This window comes from Dunckerocampus dactyliophorus, chromosome 9 (genome assembly GCF_027744805.1).
Source record: "Dunckerocampus dactyliophorus isolate RoL2022-P2 chromosome 9, RoL_Ddac_1.1, whole genome shotgun sequence".
Classification (NCBI taxonomy): domain Eukaryota; kingdom Metazoa; phylum Chordata; class Actinopteri; order Syngnathiformes; family Syngnathidae; genus Dunckerocampus; species Dunckerocampus dactyliophorus.
The window spans coordinates 1,254,306-1,269,030 of record NC_072827.1 but is presented as its reverse complement, the minus strand read 5'-3'; the positions used below and the strand labels follow the sequence as shown (position 1 = coordinate 1,269,030).

Genomic DNA, 14,725 nt, shown 5'->3' with positions numbered 1-14,725 from the left:
ATCGTCGCTATCATTTGGTAATATTTTGCCTAAATGAGGTAATCGGAACAACATCAAGTTCAGTCAAATTATAGCTGAAAGAACTACAGCACTGTAAGTACATATGTGTAGTGTATGGTTGTGTTTTTGGATACCATATTTGACTGATTGCCATGTAACAGTCTGCACGTGCAATTTATTGCGACAGTACAAGTGCTTACAAAAGAATAATAACCAGCGGCTATTGTTTCATATGGAGACAAGGTTGAAGCACAGAGTGTAACAACTCATACACCGACCTCTACCAGATGACAATACATGGCTTTTTGGAGGCCCGTACACAAAGTCATCACATGACAAGATAGAAAACTACAAATGTGCCTGTACACTCGGGGATGTTCAAGCACCAACTCACGGGAATGTTGTTGGTGTCAACATCATTGCTATTTAAAAACAGACATTTACAGGTTATTACTTTCTTTGTTCAGTCAGCACCAAAAAAACAAAAACAAACCAAAGAAACACATTTTAACTCTCATCATGGCACCAACTAATGCACACATTCACATTGAGTATGCGTTAGTTCCTCCTGCATCCACCCCGTTTACTTGTCAGTACTCCTCCGGTCACTTATTGATGCAACAACCATAGCACGGAGGCCATTTTCTTTACACTACAAACACATTTGTATACTGTGCAATAGCAAAGTCTATCAGCTAGAAAAATACAACTGGTGTTTTAGCTTTAAACACTTTCTTTGTTCAACACGCCATCAAGGCAACAAAGTCCACCGAGCACCAGGGAGCCAATGAGAAGGCTGTGTTTAAGAGCAGCTGTTGCGTGTGTTAACCTCCAAACATCATCAGCTGCCAACTGGGAAAACACTACAATACTTTCGGGCAAAAATAGGGATGGGCCCTACAATCGTTAAAATCCTGTCAAGACGTGTGGAATTGATTGCTGATTAATCACATTTTGAAGCAAGTGAGGCAAAAGTGGGTGCACTACTTGGGTTCAACACAGTACAGGTGCTGTTGTGTGCACGTTAAAAATAGTACTTTAAAAAATTAGGAATATATTAATCTTCCCCGTAGTTGAACCAGGAAATCTTGTCAAATGCCCATCCCTATAAAAAGTATTTGACACCTTTCGAAAGAACGTTTGTGCTTTCGTTTGCTATGTGATAAAATACCATTAAGAACATAAAAATTGAACAAAACATGGCACCGCAACCTCATACATTTCCAACAAGCAAAGGCCTATATTTTCTTTTCTCGTGCATGTAGCTGCCATGACCGCTAGGCCTGCTGGATGACACGCACGCACGCACACTCACACACACACACACAGGCAATGTACAGTATATTTTACAAATATGTTTGCCATAAACAGAGATACATGAAGTTGACACATATTGTAGCGTGTATGTACACATGGTATAAAAAAATAAACACATCTATGAAGACTTGTTTGAGCGGGTTCTTAGTGCTCCTCATGCAAATCGGGTCTACTTACTAGATGGAGATGTGAGTTTCCTTTGTAAAAGTGGTGTTGCAAAGTCCCCTAATGAAGAACTGTAGTCCAACGGACGTAAAAGCGTCACATTAGGATACCGTGACGTGGCAATCCGAGGACTTCCAGCCGCAGTCGGTGGTTGGGAGCTTGCTGGGAAAAATGAAGAGTGGACTTGTGTGAGTCCGACTGGTTCAACGATCCTCTGGTTCCCCCCGGGATGTGAAGCGAGCAGTCCTTCCAAATGTATTCAAATTCGGGGACTCAGCTTGCCCAAGAGTGCCGTCTGCAATAAGATGCTGTATTCTGGTTAGTAGTTTGTACACCAATAAGTTATGCTAATGTTGTTTAGCTCAGATACTGGATTACGGATTGCTCTGTGGGACTCATTACCTGGCCCTTAGGTTCAGGTTTAAAAGCAGCTAAATATTGCTCATAGACGACGCTGCTCTGATTCCTGCGAGCGCTAACGTTCACATTTTCTAATGGTGATGAATAAAGAGTACCCTCTGTCTTGGGACCAATAGAAAAGTTAAAAGACAAACTCTGGATCGACTCAACTGACCGAAGGGGATGCGAGTTAAGGGCGGCAACGTCAGACCAAGTCGGCAGGCAGAGCCGAACAGTCAAGAGATTTTGAACAAACTGAAAGGCTACTCGGCCTGATCTGACCGTTCCGGAAGGATGGGCTTAGTCGGATTTATGACAATAAAGGTCCTTGAGGGCTTTGAGCTCTTCGATGAGCGTCTTGTTTTGGTTCTCCAGGACGGCCACTCGGTTCTCCAGACACTTGACATACTCCTTCTTCTTCCTGCGACACTCGCGGGCCGCCTCTCTGCAGGGACAGTTTGCTGAGTTACACCATGGACCACGCCATATAAATCTTTCCTATGCCTACATGTCACGGAAAACTGAGCGACTCTTTATACGTCAACATTCATACCTGTTCTTCATTAGGCGGACCTCCCTCTTGCGGGTGACCTCCTCTGTGGCGCCCTGGGTGGGCAAGGCGGGTGACGAGGCCATGACCACCCCAGGGCCGATGGTGTTGGCAGGTGCCGCTCGGATCTGATAGGCCTGGACATCCCCTGAGGCGGCTTGGTGGTGAGGGGGATAGATTCAATTAAAACTTTGATCTGTCAAGGAAGTAATGTCAAGTAAAACTTTGATGTTATCTGTTCAATGAATTGTCAGTCTAGGGCTGCACAAAAACACTCTGTAGACAACCATGTGATCTAACTTCAAAAATGATGTGAAGAGCCGCTTCACTAACAAACGCTGACGTTTTACACAAGAACTCACGCAGCACAGTCGTTAGCAAGACGCCCAACACTTCCTCCTTACTTGGCCCGTCCCCAAGCGCGCCTCGCTGGCCAGAGCGAGTTGGCTCTGCTGCCCTGTTCTGACGAGGCTGTGACTTTTCTTTTGACTTGTCTTTATCTCGAGCGTGAACATAGTGGTGTGGCCAAGTGTGCCATGTTTTTTGACTTGATGGATTATTTTGTCTTTCTATTAATTTCTGTTAAAAAAGGTCCACTGTTAACACCCTCCCAGGAACAACATGGCGTGTGTAAAAATCATATACCATATTTTCATGACCATAAGTCTTAAATTTTGTCCAAAATGGACGGGGCGCCTTATAATGCGGGGCGCCTTATAATGCGGAGCGCCGTATGTGTGTACCGAGTTCCAAAATCTGTAAGTGTTGCTGTGTGACTTTTATGAGCGCTCTGCTCGACTGACTGGGAGTGTCTCCTGCCGACACGCTGCTTGTATAGAGGAAAGGAAAGGTGGACGTTACTGAGGACGCTAAAGGCACGCCCCAGTACTTATATAAGTATATTTTATGAAATGGCGCCATCTATCCATCGGGCAAGGACTACCGTGGCGCAGCGACATCCAGCGGATTACAAAGAAAGCTGGCCATCTTCCGCTCCGACTGCAGTAAAAACACTGCAGAGAACTACTACCCAACTACATCACCAACATGGACGACGTGCCGCTCACTTTCCACATCACACACAACGGGGCACGAGAAGTCAGCTTTTACTGTCGTGCTTGGTTGCCATGATAATGGACAGAAACTGCTACCTGTGGTAGTTTTTAAGAGAAAGAAATGTTTCCATCCGGACCAATCAAAGGGGCTGGAAGAACGAGTGGCTGAGTGGCTGAGTGACGGAAAGAGACCGGATGTTTTTTTCACACGCGTCACAAGTGCAGCAAATGAACTTGGAGCTTAACATCATTCCGGGAGGCTTGACGAAGGAACTCCAACTGTTGGACATCGGTGTAAACACGGCGTTGAAAGTGAAGTTGTGAGCGGCGTGCGAGTGATGGATGACAGCTAGCGAACACCGCTTCGCTAATGGATTGTGGATGCTTGGGCTAACGTGTCTGATGCACTGTTGTTGGAGCTTTCACAAAAGCCAGCATCATTTCTGAGGCGCCGCACGGCAACGACACTGACTGACAATGACGATGGGAAACCTGGCGTGTTTGATGGAGAACTTGCCCCGCTCTTCATTTGGGATATAAAAGATGAGGACTTTGATGGATTTGTGGATGAGGATTAATGAAAAATAACGTGAGTACATTGTTAAATACTTCAATAAAGTACAATCCAACTCAGTTTTGCTCTAGCTGGCTTTTTAAAAACATACAATAGCATGCCTGCTAGCATATTGTAGCGTCGCTGGGAGCACTTCCTGTTCCCCAGCGTGCTTTGCGGTAGTGTTTTGGTGCAAATGCTCTTAGTTACATTTTTGAGCTATATAGTTACTTATTGTTCTGCAAAAGTAGCGGTAGTGTCTTGTCTGTTTTTGCGTTGCTGTGTGATGTTTTTAGTTGTGCACCATGACTGAGACTGTTGTGTTGAGTGATGACCATCCTGATTTCAAGTGGCTCTGATAAACTGAATGAGAGTCCTGTTCTTAATTTATCTAAAGCAGGGGTCACCAAGGTTTGTCCTTGTGAGAGCTACTTTTACAAAATGAAAATGGCCAAGAGCTACTCATTTTTGTAACATTTCTTTTCAGAGCTTATTTTAAACCCAAACAAAGCGAATATGCTTGTTTTACCAGAACATGAACAAAATGCTGGTGTCCACAACTCACATGTTGTATTTCAGAATGCATTTCCTTCTACTGTTCTTTCATTATTAACTGAACACCTGAATGAAAAGCAGGCTTGCGGGCACCTCATGTGGTCGTGGGGGCTACCTGGTGCCCGTGGGCACCACGTTGGTGACCCCTGGTCTAAAGAAATAAAGCATTGTCACTTCCTCACTGACTTCTGAGTGACACGATACCGTGCATACCTGCGCCCAATAATACGGTGCGCCTTGTGTATGTGTTAAATACAAAAATAGCACCTGTAACTGAGACTGCGCCTTTTAATACGGTGTGCATTATGGTCGTGAAAATACGGTAGTCAAATCATCCCAGAGAATCACAATCTCAATTCTAAGGAAGAAAATGGTCATTCACATTTTTTGCAGTAGGGCACACTCACCTTGCACTACCACCTGGTTGCTGGGAACTAGTATCTGCTGGCCGTCGCTGGTCTGTGCGTACTGGAGGATGGTGGCTCCTGGCTGGGCTGCGGCTGCATTGGTCATAGTTAAAGCCTGGAGGCCCTGCACGCCGTCTGTCCCGTTATTAGCCAGTTGAATGGCACCGCCCTGTGTGATGGCGACTGTGTGACACGAGCGGCACGGTAAGAGGAGCGGTGCTAGCGAGCTGTGATGTCACACGAGAGTGTCGCTTACTGTACTGGCCGCTGCTGGTCTGGTAGATGGGGGTGGGCACTGTGACGGTGGTGATGGCGGGCGTGGCGGCCGCCGCAGATGAGTCCTCCTCTGCCTTTTCCTCCTCGATGCGAGGGACAGCCGGAGCATCAGAGGACAGATCGTTGAGGATTTTCCTGTTGAGACAAAAGATAAGAAAAAGAAAGCTGAGTTCCCCCCAGCCAAAAATGATCATGAATGCAACTTTAACATTTTAATGACTTGGCCTTGCATAGCTTACAAGTTTTTAGGAAACACAATAGTTGGTTTTTGCATAGTCTTGGAAAAATGATTGACTAACGGCAAACAAAACATAACCCTGCCTTCTTCGTGCATGGGGGAAATAAGAAAAGAAAAATGAGTGTTGCAGAATGGTACCTATATGAGGGTCGGCGTGAGAGGATCTCCCGGCGTTTTTGAGAATCGGTCACGCTGTCAACCGACTCCTGCGAATCTTCACTTTCTGCTATGGTGGAGATCTGCAAGACACGGTCACAATGAAAGATCATTTGTTGTTCAAGCTTGCTAACCTCACCGATAGGGTTTAACGATACGTGTATTCCTAACTGGATTTTTTGGTACGGAACCTTCAGCTCGGTCATTGGGAAGTCAGTACAGGCTTCTAGCTTAGTATATATTGACCTACACTGAACTGCTTTTAGCACACGTAGTCATGGTCAAAAGTTTTGACAATGAAACAAGTATTTTCACAAAGTTTGCTGCTTCAGTGTTTAGATCTTTTTGTCAGATGTTACTACAGTGGTGTGAAAAAGTGTTTGCCCCCCCCCTCCTGAATTCTTATTTTTTTTGCATATTTGTCACACTTACAGTCAATGTTTCAGATCAAACAAATGTAAATATTAGTCAATGACAACACAACTAAACACAAAATGCAGTTTTTAAATGAAACCCTTTATTATTAAGGGAGAAAAAAATCCAAACCGACACCCTGTGTGAATAACTGATTGTCTCTCCCTGTTAAAACATTACTGAGAGTAATTGAGCTATCAATGTGGAAATGTTATAAAGCCATTTCTAAAGCTTTGGGACTCCAGCCAACCACAAATGGCGAACACATGCAACAGTGGTGAACCTTCCCAGGAGTGGTCGGCCAACCAAAATGACCCCAAGAGCACAGCGATGACACATCCAGGAGGTCACAAAAGACCCCACAACAACAATCAAAGAAGTGCAGGCCTCACTTGCCTCAGTTAAGGTCAGTGTTCATGACTCCACCATAAGAAAGACGCTGGGCAAAAACGGCCTGCATGGCAGAGTTCCAAGACCAAAAACACTGCTGAACAAAAACAACTCATCTGATTTTTGCCAGAAAACATCTTGGTGATCCCAAAGACCTTTGGGAAAATACTCCGTAGTCTGACAAGACAAAAGTTGAACTTTTTGGAAGGTGTGTGTCCATTACATCTGGCATTTCAGAAAAAGAACATCATAGCAACAGTAAAATATGGTGGTGGTAGTGTGATGGTCTTCAGGACCTGGAAGACTTGCTGTGATAAATGGAAGCATGAATTCTGCTGAAGGAGAATGTTGGTGACCTCAAGCTGAAAGCAACTTGGGTTCTGCAGCAGGACAATGATCCAAAACACACCAGCAAGTCCACCTCTGAATGGCGGAAGACTTTGGAGTGGTCTAGTCCAAGTCCTGACCTGAATCCTATTGAGATGTTGTGGCATGACCTTAAAAAGGAAAAGCCTCCAATGTGGCTGAATGACAACAATTCTGTTAAATTCCTCCCCAGCGCTGGAAGAGACTCATTGCAGGTTGATTGCAGTTGTTGCTGCTAAGGGGGGCCAACCACTTATTCGGTTTTGGGAGCCATCACTTTTTCACACAAGGTAGCATAGGATTTTGTAAAAACTGCATTTTGTGTTCAGTTGTGTTGGAATGTTGTGTTGGAACAAGGAATGAGAGAACCTTTTTTTCCCCACCCGATCTCAGCCATGGTATATCAGTCTCAGCCATAGCATTTCAGCTAGGCTCGGCTGGCTTGGCAGTAGTTCTACATGCAGCGTGATGGGAAGATAATAAGGATGGCTGTCTCATCAATGTAACATTACTGCCGCCTAGTGGCCAGAAGATTCAAGAGTTTTATTGTCATGTGCATAGTAAAACAGCAGTTCTACTATGCAATGAAATTCTTATTCTGTTCATTCTCCCAAGAAAAGAAAGAAAAACACAAGAAAATGAATAAGAACAAAGAAACATAAATACCAATAAATTAAGCAACAACAACAGAAGAGACATTAATACAAAAAAAAAAAAAATAATAATAAAGTGCTATGAGTGTGTGCGTGTGTTGCGTGCGGCGTGTGTGAGTGCTTTGTTGAGAAGCCTGATGGCCTGTGGGTAAAAGCTGTTTGCCAGCCTTGTGGTCCTGGACTTCAAACTCCTGTAGCGTCTGCCTGACGGTAGGAGTGTGAATAATGAGTGTTGTGGATGTGTGCTGTCCTTGATGAGGTTGTGTGTTCTTCGTAGGACTCTAGTTTTATAAATGTCTTGCAGTGAGGGGAGGGCTGCCCCAACAATGTTCTGTGAGGTCTTGATCACCCGCTGGAGTGCCTTCCTATCACGTGTTGTACAGTTACCGTACCAAACAGTGATGGAGGCGGTAAGGACACTTTCCATAGTGCATCTGTAGAAGCAACTCGGGATTGTGGTGGACATGCCAAATTTCCTCAGTCTTCTCAGGAAGTACAGTCTCCTTTGGGACTTCTTCAGAATTTGTTGGGTGTTGTGAGACCAGGTGAGGTCCTCGCTGATGTGTGTGCCAAGGAACTTGAAGGTTTTCACCCTCTCCACCTCAGTCTCATCAATAAACAGGGGTCTATGCGGCTCCTTTTCCCTTGTTCTTGGGTCGATGATCATCTCTTTAGTCTTATCTGTATTGACAAGGAGATTGTTATTACGACACCAAGCTATGAGGTCCGCCACCTCTCTTCTGTATGATGTTTCAACACCACCAGTGATCAGGCCGGTGACTGTAGTGTCATCCGCAAATTTAATGATGCTGGTGTTCTGGGAGGCCACGCAATCGTAGGTGAAGAGCATGAGAGGAGCGGACTCAGCACACACCCCTGTGGGGTCCCAGTGCCCACAATTCTTGAGCTGGATGTGCAATTGTGGACTCTGACTGACTGGGGCCTGTGTCCTGGCCCTGTAGGTGAGAAAGGGCTGTGTGGATTTTGACTGCATCATCAGTGGACCGGTTCTGGCGATATGCAAACTGTAGAGGGTCCACAGTGGCCGGGATGCTCTTTTTGATGTGGGTCATGACTATTCTTTCAAAGCACTTCATTGCAATAAGAGTGGGTGCTATAGGGCGATAGTCATTTAAGCAGGTCACATTGCTCTTCTTGGGTACGGGCACTATGGTGGTGGACTTAAAACAGATCGCCAGAGGTGAGTCCTGTGTGCTCCCCAAGTCCAGCCACCCTCTCTGCTCATCAGGGGTTTGGGTGTCAAAGCGGGCATAGAACTCATTCAGCTCATCAGGAAGTGTGGTTTGGCTGGACGTGGCTACGCTACTCCGCTGTCGATAGTCTGTGATGTGCTGGAGCCCCGCCCACATGCGCCGAGGGTCTGAGGTGGAATAGTAGCCCTCCAGCTTCTGTCTGTACTGTCTTTTGGCCTCCCGTATGGACCTCCTCAGGTCATATCTGGCCTTTTTGTAGTCCTCAGCGGTGTCCATGACAAATGCTGTCGAACGAGCGCGTAGCTTAGCCCTTACATCACAGTTCATCCACTGTTTTTGGTTAGGGTATTTTCTGTAATACTTGGTGGTGGTAACAGTCTCTATACATGTGCTAATGTAGCCAGTAACAGCAGAAGCATATTCATCCAAATCAACAGTACAATCTTCCCTCCCCGCTGCAGTTTTAAACACATCCCAGTTTGTGCAGCCAAAGCAGTCCTGAAGTACTTGATCAGTTTCTTCATTCCACACTTTAACTGCTGTACTTACAGGGGGAGCTTGCTTGAGGAGTTGTCTGTATGTTGGATAAAGGAATATGGAGATGTGGTCGGACTTTCCAAAGTGGGGTCTTGGAACAGCCTTCAAAGCACCTTTCATGTTGCTGTAGACTTGGTCCAGGATGCTATTTTCCCTCATGGGAAAGCTTGTATTTCACTATGTTTTGGCTAATAATCGACCAGAGTCTACCACAAAACAGCGAGGGAGTGATAATCAAACCACAATATTGCGAGAGACGACTGTATGTGCAAATTGCCATCATAAAAACTGAGGCAGCAGCCTTTGTGAAAATATTTGCGTCATTCTCAAAACTTTTGGCCGTGACTGTACATGTATCAAAGTGACTCACCCCCCATCCTTGTATTTTTTCTGTATGCAATATATGTATTTTTTTTAATTACAATTGTGTTTGTTGGAGAAATATTTATTACAGTTTTCATTTGACAAGTTATGCATTAAAGCTATTTACTCCAAGTTATGTTTTGCATAAAATGATCCTGATCTGGAAAGTGAGATTCATTCCCAAGTAGTGACTATGGCGTACCATTGCACCCGTCCTCAGTAACATTGACCACATTATTCAATAACTTAAAAAATGTATGTTTGTGTGACCTGCACAGCTTGGACTTGTGGGGACTGGATGACAGACGACTGAGCTGCCTGGATGACACCGTGCACTTGCACCGTTTGTCCGTTCGGAAGCTGCACCAGTGTAACGGTGGGGCCGGTTGCCGAGGTGTGGCCAGCTGTCATGGATACCTGAAATTCACAAGGCCTTCAACGTTGTCAACCTTCTTGAAGGTGATGCTGAGTTGTGATGGGTAGGTGTTTACATCACCTGCGCCAAGGTGGCAATCTGCGCCGGGGTGATCTGCTGGTGTTCCGTCTCTGTAGACTCCGCTCCCTGCTGAGCCTCAGCCACTGACTCCATCTTCATTGGCTGAGCTGAGAAGGAAGAGGAAGGGCAAATTCTGGTAATGAATACTTGCCCCTGTGCTGCGGCATACAAAGACACAAACACTTCATAGCTTCTTTAATAAAAGTAACTATTTAGCTTTTCAACAACACTGTATTCTATATATTTGAAACGGGAGCACCACTGTAAAAACATCCTTGTGAGGATGTTTTGTAATTGAAAATCCATTACGGGGAGCTAAAATAACACTTTCAATGCAAATTATTTCATACAAATAAGATGATAAACGCACAAAACCGACAAACCAAAAAGAAAACTGTCTCCTAATAAATGTGGGAGTATGTACACAATCTGCACGTACTGGAGGTCGTCCGTTTATGACTTTTCTGGTTTTCGAGCACTCCCATAAATGACTAAGCAATATAGTTCATAAATACTATCCCAGAGGTGGCCATTAGGGCTCCAGTGTTGTGTCTAGTAGTGATGTGTCGGTCACTAACAAATCAGCTTGAAGAGTCGGCTCTTTTAAATGAACAGCAGGGGCTGGTTCTCGTCATTGGGAGACTATTCTTTTTTTCCTTGTCTTTTTTTCCTGTTAAAGACGAATGTCATTGGTCAAGATGTGTGGCACACTGAGCAGGGGGAGCGGCGGGGTTAAACACGCTGTGGTGCTCCTCGAGCCGATTCGTTCGTGAGGAATTTGCATAAAGAGATTTGACCTATTTGGACCTAATTTGTCTATTGAGATCTGTCTTCTTGTATTTTATAATATAACATTATATTATATTGTTGTAGCTGTTTATTAATGTTTAAAAAAAAAATTGATATCACGTATATTTTAAATTAGTAATTCATTTTACACAATGCTTATAATTTGGTAATAAATTAATTTAAGACAACAAAAAAATCTGAGGAGCCACTTGGGAGCCAAATGAGCCGACTATCTTTAGTGAGCCGAGCCATAAGAACAGGCTCTCTAAAAAGAACCAAAATTTCCATCACTGGTGTGTAGGTTATCAATAAAACAGACGGTATACAGTAAAAAATTCAATGCAACATACCCTCTTGTCTCGTGACACACCATAAATCATGCAATGACTTCCTGTTCAGTACAAAGTAAACTTCAAAACAAAAGCATGGTGGTTTTGGCTATACAGTAATTGGATGAATGTTGAAGAATCGGGCGTGGAACTTTGCACTTGTCACGAAACAGGGGTCCGTGAAGTGGCGAGAGCAGAGGAGTAGTGACCGTGAGGTAGGTCTTCAGCTCCCACAAAACAAAATCTTCCCAATGCTGCCTTACTCTAATTACAGTCAAACCTGTCTATAGCGGCCACTAAAGGGAAACGGCAAAAGTGGCCGCTATAGGCAGGTGGCCGTTATAGACAGGTTGGCGGCCATTTTGAATTTGTGCACGCACATATTAACATGTCTGTGATTAGAAGCTTGTTGTGTTACAGATACATATAATTATACTGTTACATGTTGACCAGTAGAGGGCACTGTGGGACTGCGGATAAAAGTTGTAAAGAACAACTAGGCTTGTTATTCTACACCACCCACAGAACAAAGCTGTGCTACTATATATACGGCAGAGTGTCATTACAGCTTTAGTTCATCAGGAAGTGACGGTGGGCGTCCCGAGCAGGAGAGCTAGGCTCAGTGCTAGCTGTGAGTGTTGAGAGAGTTGGGAAGTGTGTTTATGTTGGCGTGGATGTAAAGTCCTGCAGTGTTCTCCGCTGTTAATAAAGCGATTAAAGTGCATCGGCGATGTGAGTCTCTCCTTCCCCACAACAAGCGGCATTACAGTATTGACCAGTGCACATTGTCTCACACCAGGAAATAAACGGTGTCACTTTTTTATGTGGAACAACTGACAGTTTGTGTGGATCTTGTGAATGATTGTGACTGAGCTAGGACTCAGTAATTAAAGTCTACACACGATGGCTTCATTGATTGAAAAACAAAACTTTTTCATGCATGAAGCTTCCTTCTGCTTGAGTTGGTATTTTGGCCGCTATATGCGGTCAGATATTGACCAAGGGATACAAAATGGGTGGCCGCTTGGCCGCATTAGACAGGTGACCACTATACACAGGGTCTATAACACGTACAGTTTCTGTGGGGGATTTTTCAGTGGTCGCTATAGGCAGGTGGCCGCTAAGACAGGTTTGACTGTATTTTATCCGAAAAAACAATTTCCGGCTGCCATTTTCAAGAAAAGTGACCGACGGTACTACTGCTGGACACCCTTCGAGATGCATACATGGACTTCCTAAAGTTGTGACGTGAGAAAGGCCTCACAAAAAATCTCATAAAAGGTCTCATAACCGACCGTTCACGACTTCATGATATGGCACTTCCAAATTACGTAGAACAAGAGTACACAAACACGTCTGAAATGATGGAAATGTATGAGAGAGCCTCGTGTAATCATGAATTACTTGATGAAGTGCCACGAAAACGTTGTGGAATCTCATTCCAAGACACACCTGGGGGCTAATCCCCACGTAGCTTTCAATTCTGGTGACGTCCCCGCCTCTTCCACAACAATAAAACACTGTGAAAGTATCGATCGAAAGAGCGCACTCAAAAGCATGTTATAGTTTGATGAAGCGCTTGTTTTAGATTATATTATGCATATTCCCAACGTGTAATATTAAAATGAACAAGAGCAGCGTGTGAACATGCAAGGATGCTGCTGGTATATGAATGCGTGTTGGCGCCACAGGACGTGTCGTGCGGTGAGCTCACTCTTTGCGTGTCTCCTCTGAGCGCCATGATTGGCTTTGCACATTTCTCCCTCGACTTTTCAAAAGAATCACTCAGCCTTCGCTAGGCGGGTGACAGCGGAGCCACATGGCCGCACGGGCGACGCCCCCCTCGGCCACCAGCATTGGCCACGTCCGGGTCGGTCGGGTGAAAAAGACCCGGGACAAGCTACATACGTCCGGGCCCGTGGTGTGGATGTGGCGGCTGACCACATAGATGGATATGTTTGACGTTGTAAAGTGTGTTGACGTATGCAGGGTAACGCAGTCCAAGATGAAAGCAACTTACATAAAAGTGAGAATGTCAGTGCTGGTTTGGGGGGAAAAGCGCCAAGGTACTCACGCTAACCTCGCCATGTTAGCATAGCTATCTGGTTAGCTAGCACGTTCAACGGGTGCTAGCTAGTCAGACTTTCCATGCATTGAATGTTCCAAACGGCACATGGAGGCAGGCTCCCCGTCTCTCAAACAACCGCAGCCTCCCCTCCCTCCAGTCCGCTAAAAAAAACACCACGGCGCCATGATCTCTTTGTTTCCTTCGGGCCGAACCCGGCCAAACCGAATCCTTTCAACAACAAGCGGGCACCGTCCCGCTTGAGCCCCCCCGCCGCGCTTCTTCATCCTTACCGATACAAACTCCCTTCGTCGCTCCCAGGCCTCCGGAGCTCCACTTTTATTGTAGCCGACACGTAAGAGCCCGCGTCAGGCTACACCTCCGCCGCGTCACCGCCAACAACAACAACAGAGATTGGAGAAAGGGACGAGGCGAGCCGATAGCGACGACCCCCGGAAAGTATCGAAGTGTCACCGAAGAGAGACGGAAAAAGACGAAGTGAAGCGGAGGGACCCGAGAAGCCGGTGCACGTTTTACTGGTAAAATGAGCACTTTTGTTTGCATATTGTGTTGTAACTTTCAGTCTGTTCATGCATATTTTATATACTTTACTCCAAAAACCGGAAGCAATAGTATCATTTGTGCAACATCAGAAATCGAGATTCAATTTAATGTTTAACTCAATACACATACAGAATCTAACACATCGTCATTAGGTATGCTTTCATAATACCTCTACTGTATTTGAAAATGCATTCATTTCCCGTGGACTGATAACTGATGATGTTATTCCGCGTAGTCGCCGTTAGAGGGTAGCATAGGACCAATTTCACACACTTGGGTGTTTTGTAACCCAATGAAAGACACACACACACACACACACACACACACACACACACACACACACACACACACACACAATGGTGTTCTAAAATCCATCACGTCCTGAACACTGAGGATAACAGACATCATCAATCAGTCCTGGAACATATACGATACAACATTGTATGTATTTTGCAAAGCTCATAGGACAGATATCATTATTTCCCTGATGGGGCATTTATTCACTCAACTGCAGAGAGTACCAGGCCTAATTTGGGAGGAGGCCTTAACTTGTACAAATCCTAAAGGCACAAATCAAACAAGTGCATCTGTATCCTGCACTAGCTATTTTCACGGGCCCACACCTGCATGTTAATACCCCTGTACCTCATAGTGGCGCCGTAGAGCTGAAGAACCTCTCCCACCACTCACGGCGTGCTTCCCCCCATGCGCCCCCATCACAGCTCGACAGAGGACAGGAGCAGAGACTGCTGGCGTGTCATGGTGCTGATATGTGGAGTTTATCAAGGCAATTCCTTTTATAATCCTCCTGATGCTCGTTGCTTGTGTTTTATCTGTTTAATAGCATTTTACGGCTACACACCGTAAAGAGCCC

At 45.1% G+C, this 14,725-nt stretch overlaps 1 protein-coding gene across 2 annotated transcripts; it reads right to left on the bottom strand.

The window, feature by feature from the left end:
• Window positions 1-155: 155 nt before the first annotated feature.
• Window positions 156-13,735, bottom strand: creb1b (cAMP responsive element binding protein 1b). 2 transcript variants are annotated; one of them, XM_054787328.1, is made up of 9 exons: window positions 13,243-13,574; window positions 11,244-11,284; window positions 10,105-10,211; window positions 9,879-10,025; window positions 5,654-5,754; window positions 5,258-5,412; window positions 5,002-5,184; window positions 2,435-2,588; window positions 156-2,326 (listed from the first exon to the last, which is right to left on the bottom strand). In XM_054787328.1, coding segments are annotated over exons 1-9 (1,035 nt in total). In that variant the 5' UTR covers window positions 13,245-13,574; the 3' UTR covers window positions 156-2,181. The 2 variants fall into 2 exon arrangements, with proteins under 2 accessions (XP_054643303.1, XP_054643304.1); XM_054787329.1 differs by lacking the exons at window positions 11,244-11,284; window positions 13,243-13,574 and adding an exon at window positions 13,581-13,735.
• Window positions 13,736-14,725: the final 990 nt, after the last annotated feature.

Excerpts from the sequence above, each read along its gene's own strand:
- creb1b (XM_054787328.1), bottom strand. Across the intron at positions 10,026-10,104 it reads AGATTGCCACCTTGGCGCAG|GTATCCATGACAGCTGGCCA; the intron begins GTGATGTAAACA and ends TGTGAATTTCAG. Across the intron at positions 2,589-5,001 it reads CAACCAGGTGGTAGTGCAAG|CCGCCTCAGGGGATGTCCAG; the intron begins GTGAGTGTGCCC and ends CTCACCACCAAG.